At 43.9% G+C, this 16,672-nt stretch overlaps 1 protein-coding gene and 1 pseudogene across 1 annotated transcript; both read right to left on the bottom strand.

Annotated features, from left to right (window-relative positions):
* Positions 1 to 278: 278 nt before the first annotated feature.
* LOC115643100 (olfactory receptor 52R1-like) lies at positions 279 to 1,226 on the bottom strand. Its single transcript, XM_030546906.1, has one exon. The coding sequence runs from the start codon at positions 1,224 to 1,226 to the stop codon at positions 279 to 281; it is 948 nt and encodes a 315-aa protein (XP_030402766.1).
* Positions 1,227 to 15,540: 14,314 nt separating this feature from the next.
* LOC115643056 lies at positions 15,541 to 16,462 on the bottom strand (annotated as a pseudogene).
* Between the last annotated feature and the right edge of the window lie 210 nt (positions 16,463 to 16,672).

The raw sequence follows: 16,672 nt of genomic DNA, 5'->3' as shown, positions 1-16,672 counted from the left end.
CCCCACCCCCCTCCCAGAGCTCAGATAGCTCCCAGGAGTCCTGATGGTGGCTCTTGCTCCACAGAGTTAGTAACAAAGTAAGAATAAACATTAAAATATTAACTCTAACCAGAGTCCTTAAGTGACTTGCCATAAGATGTGAGAACACACTGGTTTTAGAGATGACTGGGTCGCAGCTGTCTGTGCAGTAAGTGATTCAGGGAAGAGGCCTCATCACCATGCACCAGCCAGCTCTGCACAGAGCGCAATCTGAGAGCCAGAGCACATGGAGAAAACATTTAAGTCTCTTTACGAGTAAAGAGCTGGAGCAGCCTGTCCCGGATCTGTTTGGTCCTTACCCCGTAAACGATGGGGTGTAACATGGGGGGCACCAGCAGGTAAACATTGACAATGAGAACAAGGAAGTGCTGGGGCACATTGTGGCCAAACCGCTGCGTTAGAGAGAAGAAGAAATCTGGGATGTACAAAGCTGAGATGACACAAAGATGAGAGATGCAGGTCCCAAAAGTTTTGAGCCGGGCATCCTTTGTGTGGAGGCGGAAGATGGCCCGGAAGATCAGAGTATAGGACACAGTGATAAAAACCACATCCACTCCGTTCTCAGAGAAAAGGTCAAACAGTCCATAGTAACTACTGAAGCGAATGTCAGCGCAGGCCAGCTTCACCACAGCTATATGTCCACAGTGTAAATTGGGGATGGTGTTGGTTCTGCAATATGGCCACTGCCTCGCCAGGAAGGGATAAGGTAATGCGAGTATGCCACTTCGCAGCACGACTGCCAGGCCTATCTTGGCCACAACAGAGTTTTTCAGGATGGTGGAATGTCTCAGGGGATGGCAGATGGCCACATAGCGATCAAAAGCCATGGCCACGAGGATCCCAGACTCCATTGCTGAGAAGGAGTGAAAAAAGTACATCTGGATGAGGCAGGCACTGAAACTGATCTCCCTGGAATTGAACCAGAAGATGCTCAGCATTTTCGGTACGGCGGATGTGGACATGACCAGGTCGGTGACAGCCAGCATGCAGAGGAAATAGAACATGGGCTCATGGAGGCTCGGCTCTCTCTTCACAATGAACAAGATGGTGAAGTTCCCCAACACGGCTATGGTGTACATGGTGCAGAAGGGGATGGAGATCCAGACATGGGCCATCTCCAGGCCAGGAATGCCCAGCAGGATGAAGGTGGAAGGGTTGGTGAAGTAGGTTATATTAGAATCTGACATGGAATAGGGGAGAAGGTGTCCAACTCTGAGGCATAAGAGTGTCTCCTGCATGTATTGTATGTTCCCCTGACTTTCTGTGTGTTCCCAAGGTCTTGGGTGATGGTCACAGTAGAAATGCCTGAATGGAGAGAACGTTAATATGAGACACAGCATGCAGTAGTGGACACTGTTTTCATTGGAGAAGCAGATTGATAGCTCTTCACACACTGAAAAATTACATTTTTATTATTCAGAGAAAATAACTATGAACAATGACACTACTCAATCTAATTCTATATTTTTTGATGCTTCCTGAGTTAATAGTTCCTACAGTTTGTGGTGGGGGAACCTGAAGAGGGACCAACAGGAAACACAAGTGTGGATACTGGTTATCTATCATTGTTCCTTTATGCAATGAGAGCCAGGATAGTGAGTCCATATTGTAGTGAGTTTCCCATTCATCCAGTTGCTCGAAATCTGAGAGTGGAAAAAAACAAACTTTTGGGATGACCTCAGGGAAAAGACCTGGGCTCCATTGATATAGCATATATAAAAGGGATTTCCAAGACAGGCTTTGAGAATGGGGGAGGCTGCCATATGCAAACAGATAGAAAAGTCTGGGACTCTTTAGTTTACACAAGAGACAAAGAAGAGAGCATATGATACAGGAGAAGAAAATAAAAATTGAAACTGATTTACGTTCAAATGGACCATTCCCAACCAGTACTATCTATAGACACTTAGTGCTCCAAGAGGACTAATTCCCCAAAGCTGAGGAAAATTGTCAAAAAAATTGACTGGGAGGAAAAATTTAGACAGAAAAATATGAATGAAAATTGGTGATTCTTTGATAACAGTTTATTAGATAATGGAAAACTCATGATTCCACAGTCAACAAAGTGATCAACTTTGGGTAAAACCTAGTTCAGTGGGAAAGTGAAGGCAGCAGTTGGGAGGTGGGAAACAATATGTAACAAAGTGGAGAAAGGGAAAATAGATAGCTAAGAATGAACTCGGGAAGTATGAAAATTGATAAGGGACATTAAAGCATCAGGGAAAGCTCCATGTTTGGCAGGGCTCTGGATCACAAAAAGGAGGTTATTAAGTATGTTAACAACAAGAGAAATCCTAGAAAAGTTTTATGTTAAATGTAAAGTATTAAATGAAAAGGGAAATTTTTTTTTGTAAAAGAATTTACAAAATTAAGAAACAATGGAGAAGCTGATATGGGATTAGTTAAAAAAAATCTCGAAATGCATGTAATGCCAGTCACCAACAGAGTTTATGCAAAACAGATCTTGTCAAATAAACCTGATTTCCGTCTTTTATATGAGTACACATTGATTGATCAAGGGAACAATGCAGATGCTGCACACCTTGATTTCTCAGAGGCATTTCATTTAGTAGGGGAAAATATTGAGTTAATAATATTAACACTCTGCAATATCATGTAAAACATGGACTGAAGACTGGTTAACTGATGAATCTCAGAAAGCTATAGTCAATAGGCCTTTGTTAGTAAATGTGGCTGTTTGTAGCGGGGTTCTATAGGGATCAGTTCTAGGCCTGATGCTATTCAATATTTTCATCAATGATCTGGAAGCAAACAGAAAATCACTGTAGATAAAATTTGCAAATGACCCAAAGACTGGAGCATTTGGAATGTGGGCCTCATGTAAAGAAAATGTTTTAATACAGGCAAATGTAAAATGATCCTCTCAAAACAGGCAACACAGGCCTGACCCACAGACTAGGGCACTATATAATGGAACCCAAGGACCCTGAAAAGGATTTAAGGGACATTGTGGACAACAAACTCATCATGAGTGTAGAGCGGGACACTGTAGCATAAAGGGATGATGTGGTGCTCGGATGCATAAACAGAGAGTGGTGAGTTGGAGCCGAGGAAGGATTTTACCTCTGCACATGGGATTGGTGAAACAAACTGCCTCCAGTTCTGGGGTCCCCATTTGAAAAAAAAAGATGTTGACAACTTGGAGACGGGGCAGAAAAGAGCAACAAAAATGATTGGATGATAGAGAAAAAGCCGGATTGTTAGACATGAAGGTGTATATCTCTTTAACTTATCAAAAAGATGATCAAGTGGAGACTTCCATGTTGAGGAAACCATGGATAATTATGGGCTCTATAATCTACCAGAGGAAGGCTGAGCAAGATCAAAGGTCTGGAAGCTGAAGCCAGGCAAATTCCAGCTAGAAATTAGGTCCAAATATTTAGCACTAATTAAACATTGTCAGGGCCGGCTCCAGGCACCAGCCAAGCAAGCTCATGCTTGGGGCAGCAGATTCCAAGGGGCTTCTGCCCAATCTTTTTTTTTTTTTTTTTTTGCTTGGTCACTTCGGCCGCCCCTGCAGGTTTTTTTCTTTTTGCTTCGCTGCTCCAGCAGCCCTGTAGGGGGCGGCAGTGCAGAGGAGGGGTGCGCCCTGCTGGGAGCGGTGCCAGGTCTGCAGCAAGCCCTGCAGAGCAGCCCGCGTCCTTCCCTGCCCGCCGACCGGAGCACTGCAGAGGCCTCCTGGCAGGCAGCGTGGCAAGCGCCCTGATGAAGGAAGCCCTGGCTGCCCCCCTGCTCTCTCTGCCCCCCGCTGCCCAGGGCACATCTGCGGAGCCAGGAGTCCCCCTGCACCCACGCTCCCACAGGTTTTGTTTGTTTGTTTGTTTTTCCTTTCACTGCTCTGGCCGGCCCACAGATTTGTTTGTTCCGCCCCGCCCCCTTCGCCGCTCCGGCCGGCCCACAGGTTTATTTGCTTGGGGTGTCAAAAAAGCCAGAGCCGGCCCTGAACATTGGGACACACTGAGAAGGGAAATGCTGGATTCTCCAGTTCCCCATGTTGACAGATCCAGACTGGATGATTTTCTGGAAGATCTGTTTAAAGGGTTGTTTACACTTAAAATGCTACAGCCATGCTGCCATGGAGCTTCAATATAGATACTAATTACATGGATGGAAAGGGCTTCTCCCCTCAGCACAGGTAATCCCTGAGAAGTGGTAGCTGGGTCAATGGAAGAATTCATCTCCTGCTGTCTACACCAGGGCATTGATTATCAAACAAGTTCTTGGAATGTATGGGAGACAACTTTTTGTTGCAGAAGCTGGAGAAAGCAAGTAGGACAAAGGCTGTTGTAGACCTGATTTTGACATATAAGAAGGAGCTGGTTGAGACTTTGAAAGTGGGATGCAACTTGGGGGAAAGTGATTGTGAAATGATAGAGTTCACTATTCTAAGGAATGAAGTCTAAGGGGAAAAACAATAGAAGACAGGTATTTTTTCAGAGAGACATTAGTAAGGGCACAAGAACAAACTATCCCACTGTGTAGAAAAGATAGGATGTATGGCAAGGGACTGCAGTGGCTTATCCAGGAGATCTTGAATTATCTAAAAAACAAAAAAAGAATCCAAAAAAAAGTGGAAACAAGGTCAAATAACAGCGTATGAATATAAACAAACAACACATGTATGTAGGGGCAAAATGAGAAAGGCCAACGCACAAAACTAGATCAAACTAGGTGGAGACATAGAAGGTAACAAGAAAACATTCTGCAAACATTAGAAGAATGTGGAAGACCAAGGACAAGTTAGGTCCATTACTAAATGAAGAGGAAAAAACAATTAAAAAAAATGTGGAAATAGCAGAGGTGTTTAATGACTTATTTGTTTTGGTTTTCACCAAGACAGTTAGTGGTGTTTGGACACCTAACACAGAGAATGCCAGTGAAAATGGGGTAGGTTCAGATGCTAAAATAGGGAAAGAACAAAATGAAGGTTACTTGGACAAGTTAGATGTCTTCAAGTCCCCAGGGCCTGACAAAATGCATCCTACAGTACTCTGAAGGAACTGACTGAGGAGATATCTGAGGAAAAGAACACATATAGTGTCTATCTATAACAAGGGAAATAAGTCCAGCCCAGGCATTACAGACCAGTCAGTTTAACTTCTGTATTGGGTAAGATAATGGAACAAATAATTAAGGAATAAGTTTGTAAACATCTAGAAGGAAATAAGGTGATAAATGACAGTCAGAATCATGTCAAAACAACCAGATAGCTTTCTTTGACAGGGTAACAAGCCTTGTGGATGTGGTATATGTAGACATTAATAAGTTGTATTTCCCTCGTGTCTTAATGAGAAGATCATGAGAGACTGTATCTAGCAGATTAAAGTTAGGTAACAGCCCCTGTCCCTCTGCCCCTTTAACAGACAGAGCCCTGAAATGCAAGAGGAAAGTGTGACAGTCTCTATGCATTAACACACAGTTGGTTCCTGACATCTGTACTCAGTTGGTGCTCCAAGGGGACTTTTGCCTCACTGGGTACTAAGCAAACTATGGTCTTGTATTGCAAATCTACTAACATTTTTCATACTGAAGGATTCACTGTGCCACTGAAATGCACCACCTTGGGGCTGGAGGCCATCAGGCAGGATGAGCAGGGGTGCACAGAAATCAGTGACATTTTGGCCAGTGATTCTTTAGCAAACTCATACCTTATGGCAAGGGCCCTGGGATGTGTCATGGCTGTGCAGAGCAGAAAGGACCACAGACTTACTCTCTATCCTACCAGATCAACGTTGCACAGGGTTTGTCGAGCAGGTGAGATCCTCAGCGAGAGATGGGTATCTGTGAATTCTGAGATGGAAGTGTCCTCCCTAGGAATCCCGCTCAGGTATCCGTGACCCACACTTCTCTCAAACCAGCTTCATCAGCAACATCCCATGCTAAGAGCCGACACAGGCGTGAGCACAGTTCCTAATATAGCTCTGTGTATTCCCTGTGGGGTTCGCTCAGCCTCTAGAGGAGAAGAGAGCATCTGAATGTAAACAGACTGTGGAGAAGCATGTCTCCACTTCTGTGCTAACTATCCAGGTTTAGAAGTAAACAGTAACTAAGGAACCTTCCCAAAGAGAGGTGAAAACTCTTGGGCTCTGTGCTGAACCAGAGAGGAGTTGGCTGCTCTGCACATTTGTGTGTATGTATTTAAAAATTATAGTTGATGAGTAAGAAAACTAGGGATAAAGCTTCACTCTCCAGAGGATCTGATGTCCTGTAAATTCTCAGGATTCAGAGAGACCTGGAGAAAATTGACTAAGAGGAGACACACGCACTTACAGCAAACACATGGGGCTGTCGCTAAGGGATCAGAGATCAGTACTTCTCCTCAGTAACTAGCACCAGACTGTGTAACACATTTCATTGACTGATCTTCAAAACACCTAGCAAAGGAAAGTCACTATGAACCATCCCCATTTCACTGATCTGTAAACTGAGGCACAGGGGGAGACATGACTTGCTCAAGGTCACACAGACACTGACTGATAGAACCCAAGTGTCCTGACTTCCCTTCCATACCCACGGTCTCTCTCTCAGTAAGTGACCACATGACAAGAGGGAAATGGACTCCCAGCCTTGCAGGACCTGTTCACTGGGACAGAAGGGAGGAATTTCCTGGGTTGCAACATGGAACTGGGAACCGCCGAGCCCTCTGGCAAACCAGTCTGGGCCCCCTGTCACAGTGTGAGGCTGTGTCAAGCTGCAATCCTCTCAGGTCTTGCACTTACACAGCTATACACAAATGAGAAAACAATAGAGAGTCTCCAACCAGTTCCCCTCAGCTCCCCAGCCTAGGACCCAAGAGCTTTTCAATCTTGCCCTGGCCAAAAGCCTGACCAGTTTGTTTCCCAGACTGCCCCTTCCTCAGTGTGGAGAGGACAATACATCAGCCTGAGCAGATTTCCCTTTTACGTTTCAAAGAACATCCTGTAGTAAGTAAAACAATATGAAACAGATTTATTAATTACAGAAAGATCGATTGTTTACGTGATTATAAGTAATAGTGTAAAGAACAAAGTTAAAATCTGAGAAATAAACAACATCACAATCTAAGTTCTATACACTAGACAGGCTTTGAATTAAACAGTGTGTGACCCTGATGGTACAAACAATCCACCAATCTTCCATACACGGGCTAGAAATCCCTTCAGCCTGGGACCACAGCCCCAGTTCAATCCCAGCTTCTAACGTCTTTCGTGTTTAATTGTTTGGGGAGCGAGGCCAAGTGATGATATCGCTTCCACATTTTATAGCTTCTGCCATGTAGAGGGAGCTTCATTTTTCCAAGCAAAAGCCCCCAGCACAGTTAGTGGAAAAGAACAGACATGAGATGGAATCCAGAGTCACAGGAGATGGTCACATGCCCTTGCATCCTTTCAGAACTTTAAGTACAAAAATGATACAGTACATGGATACAAATAGGGTAATCATAGTCAGCAAATCATAATTACACCTCCCCCCTTAGTTTACTGTGGGACTATTAGTCACTGACTGATTCAGAAGCAGTATGTTCAATGCTCTTCACTTTTTGGCCATACAACTCCCAAGTTCTGCAAACATTATAGTCAGGGGCAGCTCCAGGCACCAGCACACCAAGCGCGTGCCTGAGGTGGCAAGCCGTTGCAGGGTGGCCTGCCAGTCCCTGTGAGTGCGGCAGTCAAGCTGCCTTCGGTGGCATGCATGCAGGAGGTCCGCTGGTCCCAGAGCTTCGGCGGTAATTGGGCAGCGGGTACACTGAAGGCGCGGGACTGGAGGACCTCCCACAGGCATGCTGCCAAAAGCTGTCTGCCTTTCGTGGTTGGGGTGGCAAAATACATAGAGCCACCCCTGATTATTGTTTTATCCACAGGTATTCTCGCAAAGTTTTGTATGCCTTTCAACACTTTGTACATGAGCCTTGTGATCTCAAAAGTCAGCTATTGTGCTTTCTCTGAAGCATTGTTAACCATTGTGCTTTTCTGTCTAGTAATAACTCAATACATATATTCATCAATGCCATAAGGTGTTGGGCTTCAGTTTCCCCCTCGAGACAGCAGATCAGGTATATTATCATTTCCTTCCTATGACAAGCTTCGAGCCTGTGAACAGGTGTTAGCTGACAAGCAATAGTCATGTACAGCTTCTTGTTGATTACTCCTAGTATGGCGAAAATCTTTCCTCCAAAATCATGCTTCACCTTTTCATATGTTTACCATCAGTACCAATTTTTTTGTCATAAGATTTACCATTTGCATTTTGAGATTTAACACCACCAAAAATCTTTTATCACAGGTAGGCATTTCCAAATATATTTTTTTTATATATAACGCCTTGTGTCTGGATAGTATGGTTTGTTCAATATCCGTTGTGTCTTTCAACTCCTTCCTAGACCTTAACATGTGTTTAGCTACTAGTTTTCCGTTCCCCTCAGTGTGTCCTTCAGTAGGAATCTCAATCTAAGATCATCTTTGGGGTCTTGGTATGCCAGGGTCTGGTGAAATAAAGATGTAAGGGGACTTCCCGCTTTGGCTAGCTCCCTCCCAACCCCAGGGTATGGCCATGCAAAAAATCTACCCCTTCTTCACTTTGGTCACTGACTAATGCGGAGGCCTTCTAAGACCCTCCTTAGATTTTCAACATCTAAATCCCAAGTTGCAAATCATTGTAATTGTAGTGTTAGCCACAAGTGTTCTTGGAAAGTTCTGTGTACCTTTTAACACTTTGTAGATAAGCCCTGTGCTCAAAAGTCTGAAAATGTGTGTGACATTATTAATATAACCTGTAACCATATAAGTCATTGTTGCAACCACTCTTTGTATATTTGCAGCAAATATTGTACAAAGGTTGTCATGTGAGGTGTCCATGGAAAGGTTATGATTTACTAATTATGATTATGATATCTCTCCGTGTGTGTATCAGTTTTGTAGTTGACATTATGAATATTGGCACTGTACTTGTATATCAGTGTGTTTTAATTCTGAAGGAGCCTTGGTAAAGCATTTGGTCAGTTTCTTGAAAAAGGAATGTGCAAATTAAGTGCCCAGTCAAGAAACACTTACCTGACAATGGGTCCTGGAAGACTCCAATCCACATAAGAAGTCTTCCTGGGCCTATTCAAGATAGCATGTGAGCAATGGCTGCCGCTTGTAAAGCATTGAGTCATGCATGGACATGTGACTTGCCCATGTGACTCCAAACTCCATTTTGCTGTAATTTTCCACAGTAAGAACAAAGAGGGGTTCTTACACCTGGAAGAGGCTATAAAAGCAGCTGTCTCATCTCCATCTTGTCTTCAATCCTGCTTCTGACCTCTGGAGAGACTTTGCTTCAAACTGAAGCTCTGAACAAAGGACTGAATGACCCATCCCAGCTGGGGATGTTCTCCAGAGACTTGATTTGAACCTGCAGTTTACTCCATCACTGCTACAAGCCTGAATCAAGAACTTTAATTATACAGATGGTTCATACAATCAAACATGAGTTAATAGGTTTTCCACTCATCTGAGTTTTACCCAGAGAGTCAACTTTTTGGCGTCTGGGTCTGAGTACCATTTAGGGTTGCCAGGTACCCGGTTTTCAACTGGGATGTCCAATCAAAAAGGGATCTGGCAGTTACTACTGGGACAGGAGGGAGGCAACGGTTCATTAACCAACTGCAGCTCGTGCTCATCTGTGGCCACCTCTTACTGCAGGCACTCTCCTTGTCAGACAGCAATAGCTTCTGTCCCAGCCCCGGAGCAGAGGGATCTCAGCTGGGCACAGGCACCATTTGGGAAGTTAGGGGTCTCTAGCCTGCCTGAGTTTCATACCTGCAGCTTGCTCACAGCCCAAGCCCTAGCCCCAGATGAAGCTGTTCCCTGCGACACAGCTTGAGTGTGATATGTGATGAGTTCCGTGCTTTTCCCAGTTTCTGCCTTTGGGGCAGGGAGTTTGTTTATAAACAGAGGCAGGGTGATCACAATAATAAAAGGCTCGTCATTAAACTAAATTAAGGCTCCTTATATGATCCTAAAAGTGTTACCAGGCACTATCACTAAAAGACAGGAAACAAAGGGTAGGAATAAATTGTGAAAATGGACAGAGGTAAATAGTAGTGTCTCCTAGGGGGCTGCACTGGGCCAGTGCTGTTCAACTCATTCATAAATGATCAAGAAAAGCAGTAACCGGTGAGGTGGCAAAATTTGCAGACGGTATAAAATTAATAAAGATCATTCATTCCAAAGAGGACTCTGAAGAATGACAAAGGGATCTCACAAAACTGGAGGAAGGGGAAACTGAATGGTAGATCTTGGAGTCATTGTGAATAGTTCTCTGAAAACATGTGAGCAATGTATAGTGGCAATCAAAAAGCTAAGAAAATATTCAGAATCATTAGGAAGGAGATAGATAATAAAGACAGAAAATATACTGCCTCTATAAATGCAATGTACATCCAGAGCTTGAATACTGTGTGCGTATCTGGTCCTCCCATTTCAAAAAAAGATACGTTGGATTTGGAAAAGATACAGAAAAGGGGAACAGAAATGATTAGGGGTATAGAACAGATTCCATATGAGGAGAGATTAAAAAGATCGAGGCTTTGCAGTTTGGAACAGGAATAACTAAGAGGGGATATGATAGAAATTCTGTAAAATCATGATCCATGTGGAAAAATTAGGTAAGGAAAAAATATTTACTCCTTCACATAACACAAAAACTAGGGTTACCCAATGAAATTAAAAGGCAGAAGATTTAAAACAAACATTTCTTCACAGTCACCCTGTGGAATTCTTTGCCAGGTGATGTTGTAAAGGCCAAAACTATAACAGGAGTCCAATAATAACTATATAAGTTCATGCATAATAGGTCCATCAATGGCTATTTGCCGTGATGGGCAGGGATCCAGCACCATGTTCTGAGTCCCTAGCCTCTATTTTCCAAAAGCTGGGAGGGGGTGACAGGGGATGAATCACTTGATGCTTTCCTGTTCTGTTCATTCCCTCTGAAACACCTGCTATTGGCCACTGTCAGAAGACAGGAGACTGGGCTAGATGGACCAATGATCATACCCGGTATGGTCATTCTAATATTCTTATATAGACCCCACATTGCAGCCCAGTGGCCTAGTTTGCTTTATTGTATTTACTGCTTTGCATTATATTCAGCAGCTCTGATAACTGAAGGGAGGTGGGGAGGATGTAGCTCCCTTTTATGGACACGCAGCCAGCCAGTAGCTATAAAATCCCTCTTAGTAGTTGTTCTCTACTTGCTTTATCTGTACAGGGTTACAAGTCTCACTGCTGTGCATAGGTACAAGCAAGTGAGTGGGCATCTGGCCAAAAGAGCCAATGGGAAGGCTAGAACTTTTTACAATTGAAATAAGACTCCCCTTTTGTCTGTCTGTTGTTGTTCTCGGAGAGAGGCAGACAGGGCTGCAGTTATAATGTAAGAAGCTCTGGGCCAGATATAAAAAATCATCTGTATCATACCTGGAAACTACTCATTTGAAACCCCAGATATGTAAGTAGATCAGGAAATGTCTAGGAAAATGCGATCAGGTTTATATCTTTTTATTTCTTTATGGCTTGTGGACTCCTCTGTGCTAACCCCAAGTGCTTTTGTTTTGCTTGTATCCTTTAAGCTGGACTTCAAGAACGTTATTCTTGATGCTTAATCCTTGGAAGTGCTTTTTTAAAATTTAGCAATAGCCTGAATTTTCAGATATAATGTCTTTCTTTTTGTTTTTAATAAAATTTACCTGTTTTAAGAACAGGATTGGATTTTTGTGTCCTAAGAGGTTTGTGAACATGTTGTTTAATTAGCTGGTGGCAACAGCTGATTTCCTTTGGTTTTCTTTCTCAGCTTTTCCCTGGAGGGGGTGGGGTAAAAGGGCTTGAGGGTACCCCACAGTGCAGAATTCCCAAGTGTGCCTTCCTGGGTTCTCAGAGGGGTTTTGCACTTGGGTGGTGGCAGCATCTACCAATCCAATGTCAGGAAAAGCTGTAACCTTGGGAGCTTAATACAAGGGTCTGATGGGTTGGATCATGGAACCCCTCCCCTTTGGAGCTGCCAAGACTACTTCTGCCCCTGCTTTCCCTGCCAGCTCAGTGCCCCAGCATTTTGTCCTGCTTAGCCAGACACCCCTTGTCATAACTGTCCTACTCAGATCTGAACCTTAGAGTTCAGAACATGAGAAGCTAGCATGAAACCTCCAAACTTAATTACTAGCTTGGAGCTGATATCGCTGCCACCAGCAAGAATTTCAGTGTCTGGCTCACTCTGGTCTCCCCAAAACCTTCCCTGAGTCTCACCACAAATGGAAATAACTCACTTCCCTTCTCCCTCTTTTTCTCCAGGTGTTCCCTCCCTGGGTTCCTGGAGAGATATACAGATTCAAGCTCCGTGAATCTAAACACAGGGATTCCACCCTCTTTACCTCCTCCCAGATTTCCCCACCCTGGGTACTCTGGAAGATTCCCTGCTTCAAGTCCTTGAAACACAAATACCGAGAGATCTAATCTCTCTCCCCCCTCACCCAGAGGGTATGCAATGTCAGGCTTAGTAAATCTAACACAAAGAGATTTTCCCCCTCTCTTCGTTTCTTAGCCTTAGCCAGTGAAAAACACTTAAACAGGTCTTAAAAAGAAAGGAAAAGACATAAAATGGCCTCTGTATCAAGGTGACAATATACAGGGTCAATTGCTTAAAGGAAAAAATGAATAAACAGCCTTATCCAAAAAGAATACAATTTAACACATTCCAGCAACTACACACATGTAAATACAAAAAAATATATAAACCTATTGTCTTACTATCCTTGTACTTACAACTTGGAAACAGAAGATTAGAAAGCCTGGAGATTCCTGTGGTCATTCTCAGAGCCCAGAAAGAGAACAGACCAAGAACAAAGGTCTCATACCCAAAACTTCCCTCCATCCAGATTTGAAAAAGTCTTGTTTACTGATTGGTTCTCTGGTCAGGTGTTGTTTGTTACCCTTTTCCAGGTGAAAGAGACATTAACCCTTAGCTATCTGTTTATGACACCCTTGTCTGCTCCAACACAGACCCAGGGTGTTTTAATACCTGGGAGAAGCAAATAACTGTGCATATCTCTCTATCAGTGTCATAGAGGGTGAACAATTTATGAGTTTACCTTGTATAAGCTTTAGACAGGGTAAAACAGATTCATTTGGGTTTAGATCCCACTGGGAGTTGGGCATCTGAGTGTTAAAGACAGGAACATTTCTGTTAGCTGCTTTCAGGTAAACCTGCAGCTTTGGGGCAAGTAATTCAGACCCTAGGTCTTTGTTGGAGGAGACGGGCATGTCTGGCTCAGGAAGACAGGGTGCTGGGGCCCCGAGCTGACAGGGAAAGGAGGGGCAGAAGTAGTCTTGGCAGATCAGGTTGCAGCTCCCATTGGAAGTTCTGTGATCCAACTCATCACACAGGGAAATAATTGTTAGAATCCTTGTGGGCCCCCACCTTCTGCACTCGAAGTGCCAGAGCGGGGATTCAGCCTTGACAGCAGTAATGCAAGAAACGGACAAACCCGTATCCTGTAAGGCATTAGCTTCAGCTAATTAGCATACAGCTTAAAGCCTACAAACTTTAAACTGATAAACTTTGCACAGATACACGGCCCCGCTGAAAACCTCAAATCTCTGGGGAGCTGAAAATGGAGTTTAATGTGAAGTTCGGACCACAGGTACATGATTCAACCACAGAAGTGTCCTGGAAATGAACTGGCATACGTAACAGGTATATGAGATACTTCCTAGGCTAGCCTGCTTGCTTGCTGATATATCTTTTCATATAAGTTTCTTAACGGTTTGATTCTTTGTTTCACTATAATAGGTTTATAGGTCTATATGAAGTATATTTTGGCTGTAACACAAGGGACCTGCAGGGCACATCCTGTGTGGTGAGCTAAGGCAAAGTTAGGATACATATGTTTTGGACCTTTCACCAACATAGATGATGATGAACTAAAGCATAAGGTCCATATATGGCTGTGACCTTTAAAACAGAGGATGCTTTGAAGTAGGTTAACAATAGGATGGGCTTTCCTAAATTCAAATCCTTTTAAACTTAACAGGAACACTACAACTTGGAACTTGGAAAGAACTGAAAGAACTGCTTAGGACAAAAATGACAAATGTAATATCAAACCACAAAAGGGCCATGGTAACAAACTGACATCTATGATAATAAGTTAAAAGCATTAATATACTAACCTTTAGGAAAAAGACACCCCAACATTAGTAAGATGAGGAAATACAAACACAGAAAAGGGAAAAAAATCCCCAATTGAATATGCATCAAACAGAATCGCATCAGTGTAACATATTGTAAAAGTGGCATTACAGCCCAGGGCCAGTAGGAGAAGGAGATGCCATCCCTAGGAGGTGTCAGAATGATGGCCACTGGCGATGATGGGGAAAGTGATGGTAATGAGGAAGATGATGGCCAACCTTTCAGGGTGTTCTACAGGAGAAGGTGTGAGTATATGGATGTGCAGATATACATTCTGTAGTATCTCTGTCTACCTTACTGAGCTGGAGTGTTTGTGACTGTGCTAAATGTATTACTCAAGTATATTTGTAAAAAATAAAGAATTCTTATAGTTTGAGTGTTGCAACTGCACACATCGAGGTTCTCGACAATATAATAATTTGAATAATACCAGGTCTGATCTTGGGGCAAGAATGTGTCAACCCTGAAAGTGATATTTGGGGATTCTTAAATGATCAATATTATTAATACATAATCCAGAGATCGGGCAACAAGATGTATCTGCCCCTTGCTGTAACCAGCTTGTCCCCACACTCCTCCCAGAGCTGAGATAGAACCCAGGAGTCCTGAGGGGTTCGCATTCTCCGCAAAGTAACTAATGAAGTAAGAACCTACATTAACATTTTAAAGCTAACCAATGTCCCTTAAGTGATTGGCCACAGGATGCGAGAACAACTTAGTATTAGAGCTGAGTGAGTGTAATATTTATTTTATTTTATTTCTTTGATACTGGAGTTGTACACAATGCTCCTGTCAGCTGATTGTTAAGCTATCTTCCAAAAAACTAAGTAGCCCCTGGAATCACGGTTAAAGTTGCCACCCCCACCAACATCTCAAATGGCTCTCTTGTAGCTGAGGTGGGGCAGGGAGGTGGAAATGATCCAGCAAGTGACAAGAGGAGGGGAATAGAGGAGCAAGTGATAAACGTGGGGCCTTGAGGTGAAGAGGCAGAGCAGGGGAAGTCTTGGGAGAAGAGGTGGGGCAAGGGTCGGTTTTGGGGGTCCAGTTACCAGCAGTTAGCAAGGAGGTAACCCAGTGAATGGTACATGAACTGATTCCCCAGTCTATCATGCTGACACAGCACAGTAGTTTCAGGAAAGGGTTTACTGTCTCTCTGGCTATTCAATAAGTGATTCAGAAAGAGGGCTCAGCATCACGTACCTGGTAAGCTTTGCACAGAGCTCAGTCTGAGAGCCAGAGCCCCAGGAGAAAGGTTTAGGTCCTTTTATGAGTAAAGAACTAGAGCAATCTGTTCTGGATCTGTTTGGTACTCACCCCATAGATGGTGGGGTTTAGCATGGGAGGGCACCAGAAGGTACACGTTGGCAATGAGAATGTGGAAATGCAGGGATACATTGTGACCAAATCGGTGCATGAGAAAGGAGAAGAGAAGTGGGATGTAAGAGGCTAAAGTGACGCAGAGATGGGAGCTCCAGGTCCGAAAAGTCTTGAGCCGGGCGTCCTTTGTGGGGAGGCTGAAGAGGGCCCTAAGGATCTGGACATAGGACACAGTGATAGAAAACACATCCAGACCCACCACCAAGAATACCACAGAGAGTCCATAGTAACTACTGATGCTGATGGTGAAGGTCAGCTTCATCACGACTATGTGCTCACAGTACGAGTGCGAGATGATGTTAGTTCTACAATATGGCCATCACCTTGCCAGCAAGGGATGGGGCATTACAAACATGCCACCATGCAGCACCACAGCCAGACCGATCTTGGCCACCACGAGCTTTGTCAGGATGGTGGAATGTCTCAGGGCATGGCAGATGGCCACGTAGCGATCCAGAGCCATGGTCACGAAGATCCCAGACCCTATCACTGAGAAGCAGTGAATGAAGTACATCTGGGTGAGGCGGGCACTGAAATCAATCTCCCTGTAATTGAACCAGAAGATGCTCAGCGCTTTGGGCACAATGGATGTGGAAAGGACCAGGTCCGTGACTGCCAGCATACAGAGGAAATAGTACATTGGCCCATGGAGGCTTGGCTCTATCTTCACAATGAACAGGATGGTGATGTTCCCCAAGAAAGTTATGGCGTACATGGTGCAGAAGGGGATGGAGATCCAGATATGGGCCATCTCCAGGCCAGGAAAGTCCAGAAGGATGAAGGTGGAGGGGTTGGTGAAGTCATTCATGTTGGAATCTGACATGGAATAGGGGAGAAGATGTCCAAATCTGAGGCAGAATGTTCTCTCCTGCATGTACCCTACATTCCCCGGATTTCCTGTATGTGCCCAGGCTCTAGGGTGATGGTCACACTACAAATACCTGGATGGAGAGACAATGTTAATGTGAGACACTACATGCACGACTGGAGGCTGGGCTCATGGGTAAAGCAGTTTGGTCACCATTCACACACT

Source organism: Gopherus evgoodei, unplaced genomic scaffold (genome assembly GCF_007399415.2).
Source record: "Gopherus evgoodei ecotype Sinaloan lineage unplaced genomic scaffold, rGopEvg1_v1.p scaffold_50_arrow_ctg1, whole genome shotgun sequence".
NCBI classification, from domain to species: Eukaryota; Metazoa; Chordata; order Testudines; family Testudinidae; genus Gopherus; species Gopherus evgoodei.
Note: the sequence above shows the minus strand (reverse complement) of the source record. Positions and strands in the feature narration are given on the sequence as shown.

Bases quoted from the DNA above. Each gene is read 5' to 3' on its own strand.
- LOC115643100 (XM_030546906.1), bottom strand. From the start codon at position 1,226: ATGTCAGATTCTAATATAACCTACTTCACCAACCCTTCCACCTTCATC.